The sequence below is a fragment of the Diplotaxodon limnothrissa genome, linkage group LG15 (assembly GCF_057381915.1).
Source record: "Diplotaxodon limnothrissa isolate DT_005_m linkage group LG15, D_limnothrissa_male_GT1.1, whole genome shotgun sequence".
Lineage (NCBI taxonomy): Eukaryota > Metazoa > Chordata > Actinopteri > Cichliformes > Cichlidae > Diplotaxodon > Diplotaxodon limnothrissa.
Genome location: NC_140610.1, coordinates 6,937,237 through 6,958,960, shown reverse-complemented (window position 1 = coordinate 6,958,960; position 21,724 = coordinate 6,937,237). Strand labels below are relative to the sequence as shown.

Below are 21,724 nucleotides of genomic sequence, written 5' to 3'. Positions count from 1 at the left end.
CAGATGTCTAAAGTAAAAAGATTTCCATTGCAACAGATACCACAAATAGAAAACCAGAAGTAAAACTTTCAGTCCTTAAGTTTTGGATTAGGACTTTTGAGAATTAAACGGTTTCACTGTGAGAAATAATGAGAAGATTTCTTTTTTTCTTCTTTTCAGTTTTGACATCAGTGTTGCAAAATATCAAGCAGAGAGCGCTACTCTGGATAAAATCCAGTCAGTAAACTCGTCCCATTTGTGTGGCTGTTGATACTTGGCAGCTTTCAGATTTTGTCCAAAATCAAATATACAGTTTTGGATGCCTCAGTCTGGTGATATTGTTTGCCATCTTAGTACGTTTGGAGCCAGTTCAGTTAATGCAATGAGAATTGCATTAGCTTACACTAATAAATTGGCTGGTGAGTGTAGATGATAAGCAGGTGGCCTCAGGTAGATAAGAAAGTTAAAATCAATGTTCTGGTTCTCTTGTTACTCCCACATAAGCGTCACTGGAATTTAAGCAAAGGAAAAATTAGTTTTCCCTTTTATAATAATTTTAAAGAAATGGTTTGCATAAGAAAAACTGAGCACAAGTTGACTGCTGGAGGATAAAATGGTCAGAGAACACCTTTAAAGCGCTCAGTGCTGCCAAAAAAATTTCTCTTACGTCGATGGACCTTTGAGGAGGAAATGTTTTTACACTGATGTGCGACTTTTCCAGATGGCGCGATCTTTTCTAATCTGTAAAAATAAAAAGAGATGACTGGAGACAAATTAGAACTGAAATTAAATTTGTGTGCTTCAACAGAAAACCACAGTATGACAAGGTGATGGATGTGTTAGTGGTCGTGATTAGGTCTTTGTTTATGATCAGTAAATCAGCATTTCAGTTTGATATTTGGTGAAGCTAGGAAAATAGGTTATATAAAAAATTCTCATTTTCTAGCTTTACTACATAATGATCTCTCTGTCTGTCTTTCTACAGGTAACAACTGGCAGTTTGCATTCAACGTCAAGTTCTACCCTCCTGACCCATCCCTCCTCACTGAAGACATTACAAGGTATACACACACACACACATCAGGGTCTAACACCCAGTGTTTCCTTTAAATTTATTACTTTTTATTTGTATTGAACATAAAAAAAAAAAAAAGTAGCATAATTATTACTGTTTCTGGGCTCAGAGTGGGTGCCAAAAATAATAATATTTTGGGTTGACCTTCAGACATTTAGGGGATGACTTATGTCTGTCCTTAGTTTTAGTTTGATTAACTCATGTTGGGATGCTTCTTGAGGGGCATGAACATGCAAAGTGAAATAGAAAGCACAGGATAGCAACTAGCACCAACACCACAATCCAGCACACTATCACACATAACTAAAATGACACATCACAAATGGGGGGAAAAGGCAGCTCTGGTATCAAAGCACTTATCTGGCCACATATCAAATAAGAGCAAAGTAGAAAATTGAACCAAAATACAAAAAATTTAGGCCCTACTATCAAGGCCAAAAAAAGTTGGCTTTGTGCACGTTATTTCTTTTTGCATTTATACATAGGCACACACGCACAGAGGCATGCTTCAAGCACACAGCATTTAGACAGAGGTTTGTGTCTAATGGAGCGGACCGCTTCTCTGATGGTTGCACTTAAAGGCTAAACAAGGACACACTCACACTGCTGTTGACCTGCTGCAAAAAAGTCCTAAATGTTCTTCGGCTCTGTAAGTCTGCAAATTTATAAGGAGCTCCTGTTAAGTTTTAACAGTCAGATTGCTAATCAGTGCAGTCCACTAGTTGTATTCCACAGGATTTTCCACAGACTGTATCCAATACCTATTTTCTATTCATTAATTATCTAATTAGCCATATTAGAATGGAAAAATGCAGTATTGTCCTGGGACATTATATTGACCTAGTTAACAGGGAACTGTGTAACTCAATGACTGAGCTTTAAGCCTCCCTGTCAGCAAGTGTCCATCCTGCTTAAAGTGACTTTGAAAGACATTTTCAATAGGCAGAATAACACCTTTGGGTCTTTGGGTTGTTTGAAGTGACGTTTCATTAGATAATGGATTCATGACCAGAGGGTTAATCGAGGGGACAGCTTACACTGTTTAAATCCACACGGCTGCTAGACAAGTCAGTAACTGCAAATATAAACATTATGATAGATAAGTATAACAGCAGTTGTGCAAACATCAAAGAAATTTAATCCATACCAGAGGATCTTATTCTCAGGCTTAAAAGAAGCACGGATGTCTTTAATATTTATTGTGAACAATAGAAGTGCTTCCACTTCAAAGGAAACTAAAGAAAAAGCTTTGAACAAGTTTTGTTCTTGTTTATACTTGACTTGGTTTCAACTTGTAATCCGTCCTTGTTTGCCCCCTTTCTTCTTTTGTAGGTACCTTTTGTGTCTGCAGCTCCGTGAAGATGTGGCTTCTGGACGGCTGCCTTGCTCATTTGTAACTCACGCTCTGCTGGGCTCATACACGTTGCAGGTACAGCATGTGTAATTATGTACTTGGATGCTGTGTATTTATTTATCTGCGTTTACATGCACATGTGTGTGATGTGCAGCCAGTGGATACGTAACTGTCTTTTTTGGAAAAAGCCAATTCGTACATAAGTTCTTTTTCTTTTTTTGTTCTTCTTCTTCTTTTTTTTTTTTTAACAGGCAGAAATTGGCGACTATGAACCTGACCAGCCTCGCCCTCTGGACTTCATTAGTCAGTTGACCTTCGCACCAAATCAGAACAAAGAAATGGAGGAGAAGATTCTTGAGCTCTACAAGTCCCACAGGTCAGTTAGGAAGTTCTTTTGAGTGTATTGTATATGAGTTTTATGTGTCTCCAGCTGTGCTTTAAAAAAAAAAAAAAATTTCCTGTTTATATTTGCACAACTGGACATCACACCGATTTGTACAAGGGAGCTTCCGTTGCGTAGCGTAGAGCAGTTTTACAGTGTCTGTCATGTAAAAGTGATAATAATCCACTTGAGGGTAATCGAAATAAGACCTTATACCAGCTGATTAGAAACAGGGGTTATCTAAACCTAACAAGAGTAAGTAGCAGCAGTAGAAGTTTGATAACATAGTCAGATTGTAGGCTCATGTTATCTGTCCTCATTACATCACAACATTTTTAATAGAGTAGAAAGAGATGTGCAAAGCACTTTACCATTCCAACACAACACGCTGACTTTTAGGCAGCCTGTAGACGATTGACTGTTACTTCATTAGAAAGATTTCCAGCTTAAATTAAATTATCTTGTGGTTTGAAGTAGTGTTTTTTTTTTTTTTCCTGTTTTACAATGTTAGAGTAAAATTTATGCTCAGTGTGTCTGAACTGCTACAGTGGAGGGCTGGTAAGGATAAGAACCGATTTTCATATTCAAACATTTCACATACGCAATAAAGAACTTTGTAGTGTAGCTATTGGAAGGCATTAAGAGACTATTTTCATGAACAAAGACTTCTACGTTTGTACGTTCGATTTGAGCCTTAACGGTACATTTAAACGGTACGACGGTACATTTAAGTTAAAATTAGAATTAAAAAAAAAAAACTTGCTATAATACCATTTAAGCAGAAAATGATCACTATATAGAAATATGAGCATTTTGAATTAACTGAGCCTTTTCTTTGCTTTTCAGGGGAATGACACCAGCACAGGCTGACACCCAGTTTCTTGAAAGTGCCAAGAAACTGTCCATGTATGGCGTGGACCTGCACCACGCTAAGGTATGAATAAATGAATGAACCCTGTCCTCTCCATTGTTGTCAACATCTGTGGCTGAGCAGATTCTTTGATGTAGGGAGAGGGGGTGTGTGTGTGTGTGTGTGTGTGTGTGTGTGTGTGTGTGTGTGTCAGCTGTGCAAACACTCGGGGAGGCCATTACCATGGGAACAGCCAGTGTTTCTCACTGGGATAGCAGGTCATCAGTGTACTGCGTGCATGTTTTCATGTTTGTCTCAGTATGTTTGTGTGTCTTTATGCAGTATAGGCAGAAAAATGAGAGTCTTATAGATAGAAAGGAAGGATGAGAGATTGAGAAGGGAAAATAAATGGAGAACAGAAATAAGGCCAGAGTGAGATGGGGACAAATACTTGAAAGGGGCATGCTCCACTTTTTGCAACACAGAGAACCAAGGCAAAGATAGAAAAGCAGAGAGAGCCTTTAAAATGCGGAAAATCTTTTTTCCTTTTTTATTTATTTTTTTATGGCATACCAAAGATGTGGGAATTCAGGGAGTTGATCTATTTCTGTCCTGTGCCATTAATTTGTTGCACAAGTCTCAGAATCCCCAGGGCCCACAAAGGAACTGTTTCAAATACTGGATGTCAAAACATTTTAAAAGCACAAATGTAACACACACTGAGTAATAGTATTTCAGGGAATTCATTATTTTAGCTGCGAAAAGGAAAAGATGGACACTAAAGAGAGATGCATTTGATTCGATTCCACCTTGTTCAACTTTTTTTTTTTCATTACAAATTATTCTTTTCAGCAGAATTTTCAGCTTCTTGGCCTGTTTTCAGCGGAATTTTCAGTTTTTTCATCTCCTTTTTGCAGAAAGTTTAACAAGTTCACCTCTTTTCAGCACAATTTTCAGCTTTTTCACCTCTTTTCAGTTACCTGACAACCAGTTTGGCTCAGTGAGATGAGTAGCAGCCTTGAGACCAGGAGGCCCGAGTTCACCCAGCTCACGGCAACATTTCCTTTCAGCAGACAGTTCAACCTTTTCACCTCTTTTCAGCACAAATTTTAGCTTCTTCACCCCTTTACAGCAGAATTTATGGCTTTTCACCTCTTTTCAGCAAAAAATTCTGCTTCAACTGTTCTCAGCATGATTTTCAGTTTCTTCACCTCCTTTCAGCACATAGTTTTACTTCTGCTGTTTTCAGCAGATTCCACTACAAGGCATTCACACTGCATTTTCGCAGGAAATGCAACTTTTACTAGTTTTCTTTAACATTCCCTCTGGCAGTGTAACCAGCCAAAATATTTGAATGTAGCTGCAGCGCAAGGTCAGAGATCGATGAGCAGCTAATAGCATGGCAAGGCCATGTGATGTTTGTGTGCATGTGTCCTGATAAAACTGTCCATTATCCGCATATTGCATTCTCCATTAGTACAACAGATTTTTCCTGTGTTACTTCACTACTGTAATCAATACCATTAGCAGATGGTCTGGGAGCCTTAAAAGCTTTGTCAGTGTGTTAGTCTGCCAGCCAAATGCGTTACAGTTGTAATGAGTGTCACTGTTTGTGTGTGTGGTAATGGTGACCTTAAACAGTCTAATCAATCCATGCACAGTATGATCTGGCTTGGATAAATAGATGGTGTTTACAACAAATAATTAATCAAATTAATATATGTTATGCACATTTGTATCCTCACAGGATTCAGAGGGTGTGGACATCATGCTTGGTGTGTGTGCCAACGGACTCTTAGTCTATAAAGACAGGCTTCGGATAAATCGCTTTGCTTGGCCCAAAATACTCAAGATTTCATACAAGAGGAACAACTTCTACATTAAAATCAGACCAGGAGAGGTATGTATGCACACACGAATTAGGTTTACCTAAGCTATTTATTTTATCAATGTGCCCTTTTTACTGTTAAGAAAACGTTTTTTTTCTCACTGATATTGTGCTTGATAGACGGAGCAGTTTGAGAGTACAGTGGGATTCAAACTCGAGAATCACCGAGCTGCCAAAAGGCTGTGGAAAGTCTGTGTGGAGAATCACAGTTTCTTCAGGTAGACTGATGCATCCATACTGCCTGTGGAGTCACTTGTGTTATTTTTCTTGAAAAAAAGCTGTGCATCTTCCCAGGAAGTCTGTGAAGAAAGCGTATCTCAAAGTGCGTATTTGTTGCCTTAGACACAGCAGAAACACCCATATAGATAAGCCTGATGCCCGTGTTTGCTTTGCGTGTGTGCACATTTGTATGTTGTGTTTGTAGAGATGCCTGAGTATTTCTTTCATATCCTGTTCAAGGAGGAGTTGCCTGGAAGCATTTTGCTTTCCTTACCCATAGACTTATAAATGTGATGATCAGTGTTTCATTGCAAAATAAATTAATCTGAATAAGCTTTAAAAGTCATGTTTCTCTCCAGTACCACCTCATCTCTCTCCATCTCTCTTTTTGTCACTAGGTTAAATGCACCAGAGCCTCCTACCAAGGCCCGCTTTTTGACTCTGGGCTCAAAGTTTCGTTACAGCGGGCGAACTCAGGCCCAAACCCGCATGGCCAGTTCCCTCATAGACCGACCGGCGCCCAGCTTTGAACGCACGTCTTCAAAACGCATCAGCCGCAGTTTGGATGGAGGTAACAGACATGAATGCAACTGAAAGTGAGGCATATTTGATATTTCAGCTTCATTCTGAACTACGTCGAATGAATGGACAGATGGAAGGAATGAGGGGCAGATGGAAGTAGGGTCATGGATTTAGGCATTGCGCAGGGTCGTGTGCATGTCTGTGTTTGTACTGATGGTAAATGCTCAATGCCTGACCAGATACAGGAAATAGCTGGAGCATATGTTTCCTGTCACACAGTGAGAGACAGAGAGGGAGAAAGAAAGAGCTGAAAAGAATAAATGTTCTGTGGATCAAAAGTATGAAAAAACAGAACAGCAGAGTGAAGAGAAAAACGCCAATTGTTCGCATTTTGTCAGCACAAAAGTTGTCATTAACATCAGATTTATAAATAACTGTAGTAGATCATCTCATGTAGAACGGTAATAAAACCAGCGTGTTCTCTATGTCTATAGAACTGTGATGTGGTTTTGGCTTTACCTTCTTTGCCTACACATTTGTTTTGTTCTGCTTTGTTATGGAGGGGTTCAAGATTCCCAGATTCCAATTCATGCAACTGTGCACCCCTGTTTAACATGTGGTTATACTGTTAGCTGATATCGCCCCCTGCTGGGTACATTATTCTACTGCAACTTGATGTTTTATACTTGAGCTTATTTTGGTGCATTTACTCTACTACACGTTTTTGATTTTATTAAATTTTTTTAATAAAAGAAAGCTTTTTAATAAAGCTTTTATTATTTTATTTTTTTAGCAATTATTTACTTGTTATAGTTATGCAAGTTTTCAATAAGTAAATAACTGTGATTGCCGTTTCTTTTGTTTCTGATCGCGTAGCACCAATGATCAGCATAACTGAGGCTGGCAGAGAATCAGCTGAGAATGGACGCGAGCCTCACCTGGAGCTCCACTCTGACTCAAAGGTGTGTTCATAAATCAGATGTAGCATTTGCAGGTACAAGAACAGAAATACGAGATAAAAATAGAATGTGTGTAGCTCAGTTCTATTTTTTTTTTTTTTTTTTTTTGGTTGTTTTTTTTAATTTATACCAGTGAGTCTATGTTGTCCCATGGAAACGGTCTGTTATATCAAATAGAAATACAGTATGTACTGAGAGCTATAAATCCAGAGACAGTTTCTGCTGTTTCTTGTTACTGTTGTAAGATAGCAGTGTTTGCTTGCTTTATGTTTCTGTGAAACGATGAATATGTGTATTTTCTTTTCCGGGTTTGCAAAACTGTGACACTAGAAGTTAATCATGTGTAAACATAACCATTTACGCATCACTGTTGATAATTTGTGGCGAGTCTCCTCCACTCTGTATGTGTGTCTGATGACGATGACTTCTTAACCGTGGCAGGTGAACAAAGTCTGTTATTTCTACCCTACATGTCCCCCGCTACTCATTTCATATGCAAGTGGGTTCGATCAATTAAAGTCGAGAGTTGGGCCTTTTTCAACGGTTTTCACTGGAATCTACAGCTACAAATTCAAATAGATTTTTCTTTGTCCATTTAGTGATCAGGAATAAGTGACTACTGAGACACTGCGATATCAACCTTATCTAAGGCCAGAGGACAGCTATTAATTTGCCTCCACAAAATGTGAATGTATACAGGAGTGGTAGAGGTACATAAACCAACAAAACGAAGAAAGCCTCATGTCTTCAGTCTCATATTTTTAATGGTTTTCTTATCAACTACAACAAGTCTTAACAGAGCAGCTTTTCAAGTAGTCCAGCATTTTGCTCTATTGGCCTAACTGCTGTCCTCTACTGAGGAGCTGTGTCCCTCTTATTCATAGTGCTCACTACTAACTTGAGCCCGTCTCTGAACAATATATGAGTATACACAGATTACTGCTGTGTGCTGCTGTGCATGCCTCCTGTTCCAGCTCCCTTTCCTCACTCCCTCCCGTCTCCTCCTTACCCTCGCTCACATCCCAGCACTCTGGACTTGGCACCTGTCTTGGCCCTTTCAGTGGTGACACACCCTGTTGATACTTTTTCTGCCAGCACCTGTGCCTACTGTTTTCTGCACCTATGCTCTACCCTGCTATGTTCACTTGTAAGCGATTGTGGCGTGTTGTTCACTGACTAATGTTTTGTCTCTTTCCCTCTCTCTTTTTTCTTTCACACACTCCCTTTTTAAAAATTTTATTTCTTTATTTTGCCGTTCTCACACCTCTCTTGCATGTTGCCACTTGTTGCTGCCATTTTATGAAATCTGAATAATTTTAATTTTTGCACTCGATTATTTTGATTTGTCATTTAATTTTCATTTCTTCATGGCTTGCTCCTTCACTTTGCGGGTGTGTGCATTCGCCGTTGTTTGATCTCACCCATCTATCCACTCTCTGGCTCTCTTGTCATATTGTGCCCTCCCTCATTTCCTGCTTTTTCTTCCTCTCCTCTTGTGTCTTCCTTTAATTCTTCCCTCTCCATCAGTCAATCTTCATGTTCCCCCTCTCCTTCTCCTCATCATCCTCACTCTCATCCATCCCACCCTCCCTCGACTCCATCTCCGAGCTTGACCACGTCCTTTCAGATATCTCCGAAGATGAAGATCGTATCGACGACGTGGACTCGGCACACACGCTGTGGACCCTCCCCTCAAACACCCTGTCCTTCTTCACTGATCAGCAGTTAGCAGATCTTGAGCAGCTCGCACAAAACCCATCATCCTCCCAAACATGCTCCTCAGAGATTTTGAAATCTGTGGAGAGCTGCCAGGCTCAAACCAGAGCAACAGCTGGACTGCTAAACTGGCGAAGCTGGTTCTCTCTGAAGGGTGTGGTTAAATACGTTTCCTTTGTGTTTGGCTTCCTCTCCGTTTCAGGAAATGGAAACATGTGTCTGGCCACAGGTGCATTTTCAAGATTAATGAAGAAACTGCACCTTTTTTCTCCTGCTTTGTTCATGATGATGTTTAAGTGGGTTCCAAAATTAAATATTTGCACCATCACTGCCTGGAATTATAGAGTCTCCAATATGATTATGTCCAAATTAGATCAAATCCTTAACATTTTGACATTTAGATGGACTCATTTGGTAGCATTTCTTATCCAGCATCTTCCTCCAAAGATCAGTAATACAGTTGCTGCTTTATGTTCTCGTCCAGCTCAATTGAGTTTACCCAACATATCTTCTCTCCATCCATCAATACTCTCAACCATTGCTTCCCTCTCCTCTCTCCCTGCTCGCCCCTTTTCTTTTCCATCTTGCGGCTCTCTCCCTGCCTTCTCTTGCTCTAACCTCATTGCATCTGTACACCGCTACCTCCTGAATCCCTCCCCTCTGTTTCTGCCTTGCCTGTTAGTCGTCTTCCTCCTGGCAGTGATGCTGACAGCAAGCCAGTCTGTAGTCTTAGCCCTGATTTTAGCCACACCCCTCGGTCTGACCCTGTGCTACTTGGAGAAAGTTGTCTCCAGTCAAAGAAAAACCGCTTTGCCAGTGTTTCTCGATGACGGGCCCGATGATCAGTCTGAGAATCAGTTGAGCTCTGTTTTCAACAGGCAGGCTTCTCCTCTCACACCAACACACACGCCTCCTCGCATCAGGCACCGCACTAATACAGAGGCCACCTGGATGCAAGAGATGTGTGATCCAGCTGCATAAAAGCAACATGTATACACCTCCTGGTCCATATTCCACTCCCTCACTTTGTGTTTGACCTCTTTTTGAATGCATATGATGTCTGTCACCTCCTTTTGTTCATTTCCCCCACCAGCACTTCCTCTAGCTGATATATTTTTTTTTCTACCTCTTAATTCCTTACCGTGCAAACCCCAGTGTATTGTTTGAAGAAACAGAGTAGAATAAGATTAAATTAAGAGTTAGAACAGTGAGAAGACATTAAAAATGTATAGCACAGAGACAAATATGTACATTGCCAATATAGAGAAAAGGTCACTTTATTAAGAGTTTAAAATAATGTACAGAAATTGAGAGGAGAGCAGAGAGACTAAAAAAAAGGCAATGGTAATGATTAGTGATGTTCAGATCATTGTCAGAGTAGTTGCAATTAGAGGTTATTAATTGTAGAGCTCTGTTGTGGTTGCTCTGTGTAATATAAAACTGCTTAATGTCCCTCTAATCAGATGTGGTGACGTAATTATATAAATTACATAAGTGCACTTTTAAGGCAGTATCGATTATTTTTAAAAGTTATTTTCAGTTGTGTAGTTCTGCATAGAAAGGGTGATGCTGAGTAACTAATAGTTGATCACATGTTAGAATTGTACATACAGTTGCCTCCAGATGCCTATAGCACCTGCAGCTTATTGCGTTTGTGTATAATATGTAATAAACATTAAGACTAAACAGTGTTACACCTGCCCTGATCCCTGACGTTCAGCACTCTGTCCTCTACCTCTCTGCACTGATCAAGTCATTTTAGACAAAACTCTTCTAGTGTTTCTGTAGTACCCATCCTGTAAACCTTTAACAGTTTCACTATTTTGGACTTTGAACTCATTATGCAGCTAAGTATAAACGTAAAGCTGTAAATATAAGGCTGCCTTACAGTCATATGATAGAAGTATACACACACTGTAAGCAGTTAGTAGCACCTTCTGTCTCCAGATCTTGACCACCTCAGCATCCTTTCCTGTTACTGTTCCAATGGGTTTGGTGCTAAGGTCACATGACCAGCAGTACTCCCTAACACTAAAGGTTGCTGTGGAAGAAAATAGCTTTTCCCATCATCCATTTCACTCTTTTCTTTCTTCGTGCCCTTGCCTCCTTCATTTTGTCCTGACTACCATCACCATGACTACGACATTGAAGGTTACGGTGGTGGACGTAAGCCCTGGCGATGCAGAGGCCATGCCCTCCCAGGTCTGTAAGGCCTGTCTTTACCCAGCATGCTTTGCAAATATTAAAGAGATCAGAATAAATTGACATTATGCAGCTAAGAACTAGTGTGAAGTGTTTACAACATTGGTTTTATGTTGCAATGGAGCAAACCTGTCCTTATTGTCTCCTCGACTTTACCTCACCAGCACTCACCTGGATCCAGTGAACTTGGCCCCCCTCAGGTTCATTCATCTTATTGGTTATTTGGTTGTGCATTGGCCTGTGGCCCGTGTGGGTTGGTTTACTGGTTGGGTTTATTCTTTTCCCAGGGTGAAGTTGCCCTGACTTGAATCTATGGAGGTAGTTTGGGGTTTCTTTTTTAAACAAGAACCAAATCTGGAATTTTATAACCTTAAAAAAAAGTTATTGACTCATGTTGCAATAATTTAAATTTATACCTCATGCTCTACATTTGAATTCCAGATTGGGTTTGACTCTTAAAAATAGATCTGGGCACTTTCACCCAACTGTTTTCACTTTCAGATGCTCTGCTGTGGCTTACAGTTTCAGTCTGGTTTCTGGTTTGCACCTGAGGTTCTTTTCGTTATTTTTGAGTTTTCCTGAAAGCGCAGTGTGGTTTTGATGGTTTGTGTGAACATCTGTTGGTGTTTTGACTGCTTTGGATTTTGCATGTTTACCATGGGTACGAGTATCAACAACTGTGACATTCATGTGGAATACCAAAATGAAAACATTTGTGCTTGTACCCATCATCCAACGTTCACCCGAGACATTTGGGACATTTTTGGTGTCAACATCTCACTTTTTTTTGGTTATATGTAATTTTTTTTGTTGTTTTCATTCTGTTAGTTTTGTTTTATTTTATTTGTGCACTGAATTTTCACCATACATTTATTAATTTCTTTTGAATTAATTATTATTTTTTTCATTGTGTGCTGTATGTCTGCCTTCCAGAGTTCGTTGAGAGTGCATGGGGACAATATTTATGTGAGGCACAGTAATTTAATGTTGGAGGTTGGTACTGGTATTGTCCGATGGCTGATAATGAGACCTACATGTTTCTGTGTATTCTGACGCCATCAGATCTACAACTATACTGTACAAGACTGCTGCCCTCTCGCACTCTCAGGCTCTGCGTGCATGCCCGCATGTGTTTGTGTGTGTGTATGTTTGTTAATCAACTCTGTACTCAGGTCCAACATCAACAGTTATGATCTTGGAAAGTTGAAAACATTTCAGTGCTAGTTGTCCTCATTCACATGGCAGCTCCTTTGAACAGCTCAACTTGGAAATTTCACTGTTTTTGTGATAAAACACAAATGTCACCTAAACAAGAACCCAATCAACATTTCTACATGTGGAAAAACTCACAAGTCATCACCTAATTTGTCCGAATTCAACTCAGATATTTGGCATCTTTCAGCTTGATAATGTAGTTTCCACAGCTCTTGAGTTTGTGGGGTCTCTGTTTTACAAAAAAAGAGCTCGCTTTCTTTATCTGTCAGCAGTGGATGCTAAAACAAGCTACAAGAAACCGCATGACTGATCACACATTTCATACAATAGTTGTAGTTTTGTGCAGTTTTTGTCCTTTCATTTTCTCGTTGTTAGTTTCAGATTTGGTCTTTTAAATTTCTGTAATATTAGTCGGAATGTTAAAAATTATATTGCATTAGAAACAACACTTTGTGTTGGTAGTTAACTCAGTCTTAATAAAATATTTGGTCCTTATGATGTTTGAGTTGGAAACTTTTGCCACATGAAGAAAGACTTTTAAATAAATACATATTTTTAACATTTGTATTACATAATACATTTTTTTTGTTTTATTTCACTCACTTAGCTGTTGTAATGTAATGTTACTGTTGCAATGGCCAAATATTTAATTTTTTGTCTGGTCACTGAGTCCTGGGACAACACAATGAGAAAATGAGCTTTAAATGCACTACTGAGATTGTTTACAACATTTAGCCGTTATTTGATTCTCAGTAGTCCTCAACAGTTTGAATTAATCTAGCCAAGTATTATGTGATGGTTATGTTTGTAGCCAATGTTGTCTGAGGGATAGAGATGAGATTAAGGGTGTTCCTGACAGATATAATCCCCAACTAAACACTAAAAAGATTTGCGTATGTGCACAACAGCAACATCAGCCTCTTTAGACCTTTATTCTTCTCCTTGCTCCTTGGAATTAGTTGAAGTTGTGTCAGAAACCTCAGTTTTGTATCTGCACAACAGTACAGCAGAAATGGGCTCTTGCAGAAAATTTCCTTGACTGAGTGTTCACAATGGCTTCTCTGTGAATTGGACTAATGGTGACTTAAATGCATGCTCTGTGCATGTTGATTGCAGTTTTTTAAATTTTATCTTGTTGTATTCTGGATTCTCGATTGGTCAGAAGTTTGATTATTGCCAGGCAGCTGTGTCTAACCTGACTAATCCAGCCTCCCTAACACACATGAGGAGCTTTCTTCCTGTTTTCTGGTGATTGGCTGCCAAAAAGTCAAGTGATCTGTGGTGTGATAACATACTAAAACAACAAAACCTGTGTGTGAAGCATGGGGCTGATAGTGATCCGTTGCACTAGAGTAGTCTACACACTAATCAGTGTTAGCTGAAATGTTAAACGTGGTTAGAGCAGACTGAACAAGTATTTTTCTCCTCAGTATGTTGTGCCAGTGTCTCTGTGTTGGATTAAATCCTGCAGCCTTCTCAGTACATTAAGAAAATTTGTCTAATTTATCTCAATTTCATGAAATGTCTCCATGCTTGTGTGAATGAGATGAGGAACAGATGGAGGCAGACCTGGTGGGAAAGATACCTGATGTGTAACAAAACAACTATTACTAATGACATTAAAGTCAAATGGAAAAGTGAAAACTAATACTAAACTAAACAAATAAACTAATAATAAGTAAGCAGTCAGATAGGAATAAAGGGTAAGGGAGAGGCAGACTAGCACTACCAGCTCCATGCTCTGCAGATGCCATTCCTGGTCTGTTTTAAGGGAAAAGTCCTTACAAGATGGTGGGCCTTGTTTCACTGCAGCTTGCTGTAATTCATAAGTAATCAGCCGTCATGCACCAATTGTGAAACAACTCCAGTAAATCAGTATTTTCAGTGATTATCAAAAGACAACTTAGCTGTTTAAATGTCTTATAGGTCTTTTTTTACACTATATTTCAACCTGTCGCAGATTTGATGTGACAGAATTTGCTGATAGTGTGATACAGTCAAATGATCAAAATCACCGATATTGGCTGATATGTGGGTGCATCGCTAGTGATAAGTCATGTATATGATTTCAAGGCTTTTTAAACAATGCTGCAGTGAAGCACGGCGTCCATCTTGTTTCCCTTCATATTGACAGACTAATGTTCCTGTGACCACAATTTTTCCCTCCCCGTCCCTTTCTCCTTTTATCCTTCCCCATTTCTCCTTCACTATCCCCCTCCTTCTTTTCCTTCCTTCCTTTTCCCATCATTTTTCTGTCTCTTGATCTTGCTCTCCCTTTTTTTAAACTCTCCTTCTACTCTGGCTTTTACTTCCTCTTTTCCTCTTTACTTCTCACATCTCTTACATCCCATGTTTCCCACCTTTCTGATCTTTCATCACTCACATTCATGTCATTCACTCTCTGCCTGCCTCCTACCTCCCCTTATACCTATCCTTTCCTCCCCCTCCCCATTAGGACCATGATAAGACCCAAGAAGAGGTTCTGAAACACCAAGCTAGCATTAGCCAGCTAAAACGCTCCTTTATGGAAGCTCCACCTCCCTCTCCTCCTCAGCCCAACCAGTGGGAGAAACGGCTCACCTCCTCTCCTGCTACGATACGTTTGCAACAGCAACAAGTGGTACGTCTGTCTGGATGTTTTTGTCACTGCAAGACACATGAACTGCAGATAGTTTAGTCTACAACAATAGTGCAGGCGATGGAGCGTTATGCAGAGGATTTCAGTTGTGTCTTTTGCTGTAGAAACACAACATTGCAGTCCCTGTAGTAAAAAAAATGTTTTGACCTTTTTTTCTAATTCAAAGTTTTCTTCTTTTTGTTTTGGAGTGCAGTCTGTATCACTACACCCACTGCTTTCTTTTTATCGCTTATATTTGAATGGGTTTTTTGGAGTGTGCCAACTTTATGGCAGCAGATTTTTAATCTGCACTCTGTTACTTGGTGCCGTGGTGGTGTTTCCACAGTGTGTTCATTATAGCTCATCCATCACTTAACAATAATTTCTGGGTTTTCCTTTGAAGAAAACTGACCAAACATCAATAACTGTTCATTCCCTCCCAGCAGGACTGATGTTACGTTGGAGTTTTGACAGCACATGGGTTTCTACTTCATTTCAGTTCTACTCAAAACCAATTTTCTGATTTCTGTCTGTTTCTAGTTTACTCTGTAATAGTGGTGTAACAATTCTTGAAATCCACAGATTTGTGCATACTTTGCACTTTTGGATCCCCATTAGCTGACATCATGAAAGAGTAGTAACTTCTTTCTCTTCTTTTGGCTTTTCTCAGGTTATCCTATTTAAGATCTTATCTTCTAATATACACTTTGAATAGGTCTTAGCATCCACAGGTTTACACACTTTACTAAGAGTGTTGCTCAACAGCTGTTTCCCATCCTATATTTACACATCCTTATAACAGCAATGCAAAAACTGCTGTTACACATGCCAAAACAGTCCTTTACTGTGAAGTTTGGCTAATATACACACAGGAAGCAGCTACTAGCTTAGCTACTCCTGTGGCTATCATAAGAAGTGACTTCTAGAACTGTTACACCTCTACTATGTAATCATAAAGCATTTCTTTGTACATCTGTATGCTTTTGAGGATGATTTCTCTTCTTTTGGCTTTTCTCCTATATAAGATCTTATCGTCTGTCTCATTTGTTCATGCTTCTGTGTGTCTTCTCTCTGTCCTTTTTATTGTGTGTTGCTATAGAGTCTTGCAGAGGAGATAGCGTCAGTTCTTTTCAGTAGACACACTGACATTGGACTTGATTCAACTGCTAAGGCTGCCTGCATTTTTCCTGAACCACCACTAGATGCTGTTAAAACTACAAGTTCAGCTGCTACTTCTTCTTCCGCTGCTGTCTGCAGTTTTTCTGCACCACAAAGGCCTCTTGCAACCCTATCTACCGCCCTCTCTGCCACTGAGGTGCTTCTGCTACTACCAAGCATTTAGGAGTCGCTTTACTTTAATTCAAAAACATAAACTACTCAGGATTGTTGGTTAAAGGGGAAGTTAATACCACAATCAAATATACATGTTTTTTCTAGGCTGTAGTGCTGTTTACTTCGTCTTGGCTGTGAAGATTTCTGCCCTCTTGAATATAATAGATCAACTGCACTTGGCTTGAGCTGCTCAACACACCAAAATTGTAATAATGACACATTTACTCACCTGGATGTGAACTCTATGAGCCATTTTCTTTGTACCAAACTACACCTGCCAACCAAAGCAAGGTAGATGCTTCCTTCTGCACAGTGATATGGCTAGATAAAACTACAATCTAGAAGAAATACATGTATTTTTGATTTTAGGGTCACCTGTACCTTTAACCAATCGTCTTTCTGTTTAACTTGAGAGTAAACTGACGTTTTGTAATTCTTCAGGTATCTAAGGATGCCTGCCAGATGCGTTTACAAACCAAAGGGGTTTAAGATGCCCATAATGCCTGCTGTAGATGCCGGATGAATGGTAGCGATAATTAGTTTGTGACGGCTCCATTCATCCCAAAAGAACGGGCACACAATGACCATAATGCATTTAATCTAAACCTACTCATCTATGAATGGGTGTATGGCTTTGTTTTTTAACATTTATTTTTCATATTTTATTTTGCTAGTGATTGTAAATATGTGTGAATTTAATGCTAATGTACTAATCTGCTCCGTTTTAGGATCTGTGCTTAAAAAATAAATATATTAAAAGCAGCAGGTATTGAAGCAGCAGCTTTCGTAATGTAAAAAGAAAAGCTGAAATGGCAGCCAAATAATGTGCTTGGTTAGTGGCTTTTTTAACAGGAGCTTTTAAAACTACACAAAAAGGTTTTCAAGTGAGGACTGAATCCATTATGATGTATTTTCGTGGTCGTCTCAAAGACACTGCTGACTTCAATACCACGCTTCTTTTGCCTTTTTATGTATGTGAAGATAACCTTTTTTATTTATTGATGTGGTATTCTCTTTAATCCATCTTTCATCTTTTTGTTTTACCTTTTCTTTTTGGTTCTTTTATCCCGTCTCTTTTCCCTGCTTCAGGGAACCTTATGCTTTATGGGGGTTGCATGAAAAAACAGTCCACCAGGCACAGAATAAGAGACAATAAAAGTGAGGGGGATTGGGCACAAATAACAAAGGCAGCCCATTCCCACATGCCGTGATAACAGACATCTTAATACTGCTAACATTGATGGTGTGTGATTAATAATGTCATGCTAACTTCTCTGTCACGCAGGTGAGTGTGCCCCAAACAGAAGCAGCAACAGCTGATAACACGATCTCTGATACCAAAGAACCCGCAAAGGTGGTCCTGACCTTCTTCTATTAATTCCTCCAACCCTACATTCATGACAATTTTTATCCATTACTTTCTTCATGCCTTCATTCATTTTCCACTTGCAGCTTAAATTTTCTGTTCCTGCTACACCTTTCATTATCTGTCCTCCCTTTCTTGTCTCTTTGTCAACAGTTCTTCATCTTCTTCTGTTGGTGTTACTTTATTATCTTTTAACTGAGCTTAATTTTTTCCCATTTGTGTTCAATGATCATTTTATTCTTTTGTTTTCTTGTCTCCATGCGTTTGTTGTTGTGGTGTGTGTGTGCGCATGTGTGTTTGCGCACTTCATTGTGTTTGTGTCTGTGAACCGGGTGTACGTGTGTGTGTGTGTGTGTGTGTGTGTGTGTGTGTGTGTGTGTGTAGACAACCGAGGTTGAAATCGAGGAGACTGTTGTCGTCCAAGAGATTTCCAGAGCTCCCAAACCTGGACTTGTCACGGTTGCAGCCAGTACCCCCGCTGCTCCTTCTGCAGAGCAGGAAATGAGGGAACAGGAAGTGGAAGTTCAAGAGGAAGCGGTGGTAGTTGAGGAAGCAAAGCCGAGGAAGGAAGAGAGCATTTCATCTGAGAGCGAGAGTGAAGAAGAAGCAGAGTACCATCCATATCTCCCTGTGTCCATCTCTCACACACAAATACCTGAGGAGAAGGAAGAGGAAGAAGAGCAGGAGAAGCAAGAGGAAGATAAGACGCCAGAGCTACAGGTGTTGGCTTCAGATGCTTCTTCTCTTCCAGCTGAAGTCATCCAGCCTGCAGAAGAAACCCGTCGAGAAGAAGTGGAGTCCAAGAAGGAGGACGACACAGAGACAGAGAAGACAACAAATGCCGAGGAAGAGAAAGAAGTTGAGCGTGAGACTGAGGAGAGCACAGATGATCCGATGGTGACGCCCGATGAAGCTCCTAACGGCCTCACCCTGCCTGAAGAGGGTGTGACTGTAATGGATGCTCGTGCAGAAGAAGAGGAGGAGCCTAAAATGAACGGAGAGCCCTCGCTCACTGAAGCAGAGCCGCTGCCACAGGTTATTTGTTGCTCTGAGGTAAAGTCTTCACTGGGCCGACTGCGGAGCTTCCCCGGGCTTTGATCCCTCTCCTGCCAACTATAGAAACACCCACTTTTTTCCTTCCCTGCTTTTGAGAGCGCCGGTTTCCTTCCTGCTTGTGTGAATATTTAAGCCCCATGTACATCCTCACACTCATCTTCATCCTATGAAAATTAAAGCTTTATATTAGTATGCTCAAAACTGCCGAAACCAAGGAGCAGTGCTTTAAAGTTACAATTCACCACCATTGTTTTGGTGTTCATATTAATTCACCTACATGAATATTTTCAGTCTTTATTTTAATTTACATAAACATACATTTGACTTTCTTTCATATCTGCTGTTGTCAGATACCATTCATACCATTATCATGTCCCACGCAGTGTGGTGTGTTGCTACTGTTTTTTTTAGTGTTGTGAAGTAAATGGGGCCTAAGTGGGAAATGCATGGTGCTGTTAGGTGTGTTTTTGTTTTGTTTTGTTTTTCTTTTTGCTTTGCATGCTGCATTTTGATATGTGCGTATCCTCCGCGTGTTTGGCAGTGATGCTCCTCTTTCTGTTTAATTGGCGTGTTGTGGTCATCACAGAGACAGTGTTGTGGAAATCATCATTGCCAACCACTCATCTTTGTACCTTGTTTACATTATAGTAGCTCTTTGAGTCCCGCTTGTCATATTGGCTCATTTTTTTATGCACGTTGGTACAGTGCTAGGCTGCATGTGAACGCCAAAGATATCTCCATAGTTGTCCTTTGCCATAGCTCTTTTTATTACATTGCATTGCAGATGTTGTCTTACTTGTGTTTCTCATGGTTTTGTCTGCATGGCTTTGAGCTCTTGTTTCTGTGCATGAGTTTTGCTGCAGTGGCTCACATGTGCTGTTTACATCTACATGTACTGGTGTTTCCTGCGCAAAAATATTTTCAAAATGATTATGATAGAAGATGATTTTGAAGACAGATTTGTCAACTGCATAGATAAAAATTAATTTTTTTCCCCATGTCTGCCTCAGGTTTAATATATTAACTCTCTTCCCTCCCCCCACTCCTCACTCCTCTCTCTGCTCCCTCCCCAGCCGCCTGTGGTAAAGACAGAAATGGTGACTATATCAGACACGTTTGCAGCCCAGAAAACCGAGATAGCCACTAAAGAAGTGCCCATCGTACATACGGAAACCAAGACCATCACATACGAGGCTGCGCAGGTGCAAACACGAGAGAGAAAAAAAACGGAGAAGCTTGTTTAGTTTTTCCCCATGTGTGTCACCATCCGTGGTTCATATTGTTTGTGTGAAATATTTAGACCGATCGTTGCTACGTCAGCATTCTCCATGTTCCAAAGTGCTTCCTTTCTAGCTACAGTGCATGACGCCATCTTTTCATTCTGCTCCTACAGGAAACGAGTTTTATTTATTTATTTCTTTTAAACATCAGCTAATGATCTTTTTGTCTCTCTCAGTTGGATGGTAATGGTGATGGTGAGCCTGGAGTGTTGATGACTGCTCAGACAATCACCTCTGAATCTTTGTGTACTACAACAACCACACATATTACCAAGGTACGAACAGACACACACCCTAAAACACACACACGTTCATTTCTGTTGAGCCTGTGTCTTTGTGACATAGGGGACATAATTTCATTATGCTATCTTAATTTAAATGCTGTACTGCAGCCATTTGCAAACTTCCCAATTTGAAATGTGGTGATCTTTTGTTGCAGACGCTAAAGGGCGGTCTATCAGAGACGAGGATTGAAAAACGCATCGTCATTACTGGAGACTGTGACATCGACCACGACCAGGTCAGTTTTCAGGGACGCAGCCTTTCCCCTCTGCTTTGCCTCGTGTTCCAACAACTGGGCTCATGGGGTCTTTTCTTCCCACCAAACGTGGATGGTGTGAAAGTCTCTAAAAGAGTCATCTTAGATAAATAAACCACATCCAAGTCCAAACTTGGCAGCTTTAAATTTAAGATCCTTGTTCTGCAGATTGACTCATAAGGAAATAATTTTCTCTCATTTAGAAGATTTAAGAGAATAGATGGGTTTCTGGGACATGTCAATCATGTTACTTGCAGTCTTAATGCTACGTTTTATTTTTGAATCACTTATTTGACACACGCCATCAGATCCACCTAGAGCTGGGCGATATGAGATTTTTTCATATCACGATATGTTTTTTTCATTTCAGGCGATAACGATATCTATCACGATATAAGCCAAATAACTATATTTGTAAGATTTAAATGTGCCGTTGCTCACAAGTAAAATGTGAAATAATCAGCAGCTTGTTTTTATTTAAATATTTATTTCCCATAATAAGTTCAACAGGGTAGATGTACTTAAGGAACATGAGACTTTTTCAGATAAATAAAGGCAAATATTGCAAACTACACAAAAGGCAGCCACTAAAACGTTTAAGTTTCAAAATAGAACAAACAAAACAGACTAAATTGTCAATTCCACTTAGAAACAAAATATTAATTCTAAAAATAAATCTTAGTTTGTTTTACAGAAGAACAGACAAAACTGACTAACTTTTGTCAATATCAAATAAACTGAGAACTAAAAGGAAATTCTCAATCTCTCCTTGTTGTATAGCTGAGCTTTTCAAACAGTTTTAACAGTTACTTTAGTCTGACAAAAGCCGAATGACGAATTAGCGCTTCCAGTCAGAGACTGAGGCTACGTCCACGGGTACACGGGTATCTTTGAAAACGGAGATTTTCCGTTTTCGTTTTAAAAAATAATCCCGTCCACACATAAAGGCAGAAATGAAGGAAAACGCTGCTATGAACATGCCAAAGCAGCAGGTGGCGCTAGATTCCTAACCGTGCCGAAATGTTGGCCAATCAGAAGTCTAGAAGCCTCGGTGGGAAAAAGTAAACAAAGCTGGGGCATAGAAGCAGAACCGAGTCGTATGTGTGGAGGGACAGTAACTTTGTGTATATGTAAGCATTTAAACACTGCAGAGTAGAATTAACAGTAACAGTAT

The 21,724-nt window shown here is 39.8% G+C and overlaps 1 protein-coding gene across 6 annotated transcripts in view; it reads left to right on the top strand.

Moving 5' to 3' along the window:
- Window positions 1–21,724, top strand: part of epb41l2 (erythrocyte membrane protein band 4.1-like 2) — a 53,046-nt gene that overhangs the window by 26,119 nt on the left and 5,203 nt on the right. For 2 of the 6 annotated variants that reach the window (XM_085373572.1, XM_085373573.1), the window contains exons 7-21: window positions 965–1,040; window positions 2,387–2,483; window positions 2,660–2,784; window positions 3,637–3,724; window positions 5,388–5,540; window positions 5,649–5,746; window positions 6,146–6,318; window positions 7,146–7,231; window positions 12,080–12,139; window positions 14,817–14,981; window positions 17,596–17,664; window positions 18,061–18,729; window positions 19,806–19,934; window positions 20,189–20,287; window positions 20,452–20,532. In XM_085373572.1, coding sequence (XP_085229698.1) covers window positions 965–1,040; window positions 2,387–2,483; window positions 2,660–2,784; window positions 3,637–3,724; window positions 5,388–5,540; window positions 5,649–5,746; window positions 6,146–6,318; window positions 7,146–7,231; window positions 12,080–12,139; window positions 14,817–14,981; window positions 17,596–17,664; window positions 18,061–18,729; window positions 19,806–19,934; window positions 20,189–20,287; window positions 20,452–20,532 — 2,168 coding nt within the window. Of the gene's footprint in view, window positions 1–964; window positions 1,041–2,386; window positions 2,484–2,659; window positions 2,785–3,636; window positions 3,725–5,387; window positions 5,541–5,648; window positions 5,747–6,145; window positions 6,319–7,145; window positions 7,232–11,095; window positions 11,147–11,310; window positions 11,347–12,079; window positions 12,140–14,816; window positions 14,982–16,077; window positions 16,294–17,595; window positions 17,665–18,060; window positions 18,730–19,805; window positions 19,935–20,188; window positions 20,288–20,451; window positions 20,533–21,724 lie in introns of all 6 variants that reach the window. The other 4 variants (XM_085373578.1, XM_085373575.1, XM_085373576.1 and 1 more) reach the window with 4 other exon arrangements.